The sequence below is a fragment of the Psammomys obesus genome, unplaced genomic scaffold (assembly GCF_907164565.1).
Source record: "Psammomys obesus unplaced genomic scaffold, mPsaObe1.curated_primary_1811, whole genome shotgun sequence".
Taxonomy (NCBI): Eukaryota; Metazoa; Chordata; class Mammalia; order Rodentia; family Muridae; genus Psammomys; species Psammomys obesus.
The window spans coordinates 457,978-462,675 of NW_026596036.1; the positions used below are offsets into that span (position 1 = coordinate 457,978).

General features: G+C 45.1%; 1 protein-coding gene across 1 annotated transcript; it reads right to left on the minus strand.

Annotated features, from left to right (window-relative positions):
* Positions 1-1,243: 1,243 nt before the first annotated feature.
* Positions 1,244-2,185, minus strand: LOC129687342 (olfactory receptor 10G3). Its single transcript, XM_055621684.1, has one exon. It carries the CDS (start codon positions 2,183-2,185, stop codon positions 1,244-1,246), a length of 942 nt encoding a protein of 313 aa, XP_055477659.1.
* Positions 2,186-4,698: the final 2,513 nt, after the last annotated feature.

A 4,698-nucleotide genomic window follows, 5' to 3' on the forward strand; every position in this document is an offset into this window, starting at 1 on the left:
TGGGACCAAACTTGACTGAGAGACTCTGAAGTGTAGGTGCTGAGATTTCAGCACATGGACAGAGTGACAATCCAACTTGAAAAGCAAGAGGACAAGGCAGAGACACAGTGAAAAAAAAAAAAGGAGGTGCTAATGGGCCTAAACCAAAGGCCTCATAAAATTTGCTCACGCTTTTAGGCTCAGGGAGAGCTTGCTCATCTTAACACGGACCACGAGGTGCTCGTTTGGACTAATTATGCTAGTGCTCTTGTCCACTTCCAAGTTTTCCTCCATGTGAAATTTCACACTCAGTTTTATCTTTGGGCATTGGGAAATATTGTCTTGAAATATTTGAAAAGGCCCATTGCACTCTTTCTTATGGACCAGGTAAGTTGAAAAGGCACAGTTTCAAGAGAAGGTATGTTCCTTTAGCATGTAAGCATCTCTCTTCCCCTACCTGGGATGTCCTTTGGAAGTACCAAGTCAGGCCTGTTAGGAACCCAGCAAACATCCATAGTTCCTTGTCTAACACTAGATGTTGCGGTATATATGGGAACTTGAGAACTGTAGAGTATCATAGAAGGACTTGATCAGTGATGGACAGGACACCAAAGGCTTATTGGACACTTTTAGAATGCTAGTCTTCTGGGTACGCAAGTTAAGTTTTTGGTTGCTGTGGTACAACAACATGATAAAAAAATATTTTGGGGGAGAACATTTACAGTTCCATGTCAGGGGAGAAACAGGACAGGGACCTGGAAGCAAGAGCCAGTGGAGATTCCATGGAGGAGTGCTGCTTATTGACTTGCTCAGCCTGCTTTCTTATAGAACCCAGGACCAAGGGCCTAAGGGTGGTACCACCCACAGTGACCGGGCCTTCCCATATCAATAATTTATCATGAAAATATACTACAGGCTTGCCCAGACTGATGGAGCCATTTTCTCAGTTGAGGTTTCCACTTTCTATATGACTTTATCTTGTGTTAGGTTGACAAAAATGAAGCCAGCACATATACCATCTTTTGATGTTTTATAGAGTGGCTCAGTGATGCTATCTACTTCTGTAACAGATGGAAGCTGCTTATCTGGAGGGGAAACTAAGAAACTGCTAGAATATTGTGTTTTCCCTTCATCTATGTTCCATCTCATTGTGTGAATCTGATGTGGCTACACAGGTGAGAAAAACCAAGAAGGGAGCCTCACAGGAACCTAAACACAAGAGTAAGATGAAACCTGGGTGTCTCCTCAGTAGCAGAGTGGTACTTCAGACCTCACTCTTAGTCCTTTGGCCCCCTGCCATTCTCCTCAAGGCCAGCTTCACCTCCTGGTTTCGCAGAGTGTAGATGAGGGGATTGAGGAAAGGAGTGATGGCTGTGGGGAAGAGAGAAGCCGCCCCATCCAGGATGCTGTGGCTCTCAGGTCGCAGGTAGATGAAGGCACAGGGCACATAGTATACAGTAACCATGGTTACATGGGCTCCACATGTTGAGAAGGCCCTCTGCCGCCCATCAGCTGTGCGGATTCTCAGGATGGCCCGAATGATGTAGATGTATGAGAGAAGGATCAGGGAGAAACAACTGGCGACCACCACTCCAATGTCCACAAAGGTCACCAACTCATTGACTGTGGTATCTGCACAGGCTAGCTTCAAAACGGCAGGGATGTCACAGAAGAAGTAATCTACCTGATTGGGACCACAGTAGGGCAAGCGAAAGGTTAGAATGGCCTGGATTGCTCCATGGATTGAGCCAGCCACCCAAGCTCCAGCCACCAGCAAGGTACTCAGCTTAGCAGACATGAGTACTGGGTAACGCAGGGGTTGACATATTGCCAGGTATCTGTCATAGGCCATTATGGTGTAGAGGTAACACACAGTACTGCCGAGAAAGTGATAGAAATAAAGTTGAGCCACACAGCCCCCGAATGGAATGGGCTTAATTCCTGGAGTGAAGCTCATCATGAGCCGGGGGACAATGATGGTGGAGATGCCCATGTCAATGATGGAGAGAGCACCAAGGAAGATGTACATGGGGCGAGCATGGAGCTGCGTGTCTGCACAGACAGTGATCAGGATGAGCAGGTTCCCCAACTGAGTGAGGATGTAGACTAGCAAGAAGAACAGGAACAGGAATGTCCTCAGCCTGGGAGGGTGGGGCACTCCTGTGAGGATGAACTCAGTCAGGAATGTGCAGTTGACACTTTCCATCTTTATGAGACCTAGAGAACAGACAAGCAGGGTTAGCATAGATGACATGGAAGTGAGGGGGACTAAGGAAGGAAACGTGGGTGGTGATGGGGAAGTAATGTGAAGCTGTGACCAATATGGATGACCTGTGCTGTCTGCCAGGAGCATTGCAGATGAAAGCTCATGAGCATAAGAGCTGTGCTCACTCACTCTTCTGTAGCTGATTTGAAACCATGGTGGTAGTCACAGGGGTTTTCTCTGTCCTGCAAAATCTATACTGTTGACTTTCTTGACCATTGTACAAAGTTTACAATCAGGGCTTTGTACCCTGGAGACTTCCAGTAACCTGTAGGGCAATCACTGAGCATTGTTTCATGACAGGCAAATTCTCCTCTGTATGCAGGAGTGTGGCTTCTAACCATGCCTCACGGTTGCCTGTCCAGCAATTTTCTGTCTTTCTGAACATCCTTTTTCACAAGTAGCTGCCCAAAATAACTTAGTAAAACAAGTGGTCTAGGAGACTGCTCTCTAGCTGCTGGGCTTATTCTTAGCTCTCAAAGAATTTAAATTGTTACCATCCTGTTTCAAAACCTAGATGTAGTTCTGTGAAATGAGTCATTGTGTTAAAGTTTTAGCTGTGCAATTCTGTTGACCTGAGCTTAATCTCCAGAATCTGCATTTGAAAGCCTGATGGAATACTGTGAGTTTACAGTATTCCTCAGGAGAATTCTCCTTGGAGAATTGCCTAAAGCTACTATGCCAGTATACAGTACAGCACCTCAACAGGAAGGAAGGGCAATACCTGACTCCTAAAAGCTGGTTTCTGACTTACACATGAGTATACACAGTGGGGTACACACACACAAATTTAAATACACCCCCAAAGAGCAAAAACAGAAAATGTAGACTAATAAAGTTAAGTGTAAGTTTCTTCCTTTCTTTGAGACAGGGTCTTTATATGGTCCTTGGCTGGCTTGGAGCTCAAAATGTAGATCAGGCTGACCTTAAACTCACAGAGATCTGCCTTGTTATGTCCAGTTCGTGAGACCCCCAAAGACCACCAGGAATTGACTCTGCTGCAAATACATGAGGGTTTATTTAATACAAGCTCAAACCTGGGTCACAGTGACCTCCTTGGTGAAGAGGAGGAGTGCAGCAGGGCTGTGTAGGGGAACAAGGTTTTTAAAGGGAAAAACCATAAGCAGAGGGTTGCATGCCTTGGTGTTACATGATTTGGTAAGGGACTTTTGAAATGATTGGGTAAATGACTTTTGAAATCAAGACCATAAAGGGTCTAGCCTGGCCATATGGTCTGATTTCCTAGCAACTGTATCTCTAGTGGGCAGAAAAAGAATTCGGTAAGGCTAGTTCCTCCTGTCAGGTGGGTAGACATGTCTCCCCATGGCTGGCCTTTGTTCAGCCTTGTGCTTTAAACTTTAAACCAATACCCCAAAAATCTAAATTTTAATTCTTTGGTCTCTCAGCCTGTATTAGCCTCCAGAGTGCTGGGATTAAAGACATGTGCAAAGCTTAATCCATGCTTTTTATTTATCTTAAAAAGATTGTGTTTACTTACTTATTTTATGTGTATTAGTATTTTGGCTACATGCATGTATATGGATTAGAAAAGGGCATTAGATCCTCTGGAATTGGAGTTACAGAGAGTTGTTAGCTGCTATGTGAGTACAGGGAACTGAATCTGGGTCTTCTGCAATAAAACAAGTGTTTTTAACCACTGAGCAGTCTCTTTATTCCATCATCTGTTAATTTAAAATAAACCCCAACTCTGCTTCATTCTGGCTCATCCAAAATCATTTTCTGTCTTGAAGTCATAAATCAAGGTTTGCCTAATTTGAGTTCCCTAGAAAAACACCTCAGGCTGCCGAAGGTGACAGCATGGAGCTTCACCGTGGCTGCAGCTGCCGCTTTCACAGTCCTGGGACTACAGGAGTGTGCCAACCCACTGTGGTGTTAGATCCTGAACTCAGGACCTCCAATATGTCAGGTACTCTACCAACCAAGCTAAGCTATATCCCATAACTGCTTAGTTTTTGTCGAGCTGACAAGCTAGAGCTGTCTGGAAAGAAGAAATCCTTTCTGATGCATTGCCTCCATTAGACTGGCCTGTGGGCACATCTGCGAGGGATTTTCTAGATTAATGATTGATGTGGGAGGGTCTAGCCTACTGTGGGTGGGAACCCCCCACCCCCTCCCGACAGGTGCTTCTGGTTTGTGTAAGAAGCAAGAAGCAAGCTGAGCAAGTCAGGGGAGCAAGCTAGCAAGCAACCTTCCTCCATGGCCTCTGCTTCAGTTCCTGCCTTTGCTTCACTTGCAGAAGGACTGTAACTTGTAAGCCACATAAACCCTTTGCTCCACAAGTTGCTTTTGGTCATGGTGTTTCATTACAGCAATATAAAGAAAACAAGGGCAAGATAACTGCTCCAGAGTTGGCTTGCCCCAGTGCTCACGTGTCCTTCCCAATATGTAGTAGCTGTTCAAGAAACATTTGTTAGGACCCTAAGAAACAAATTGGA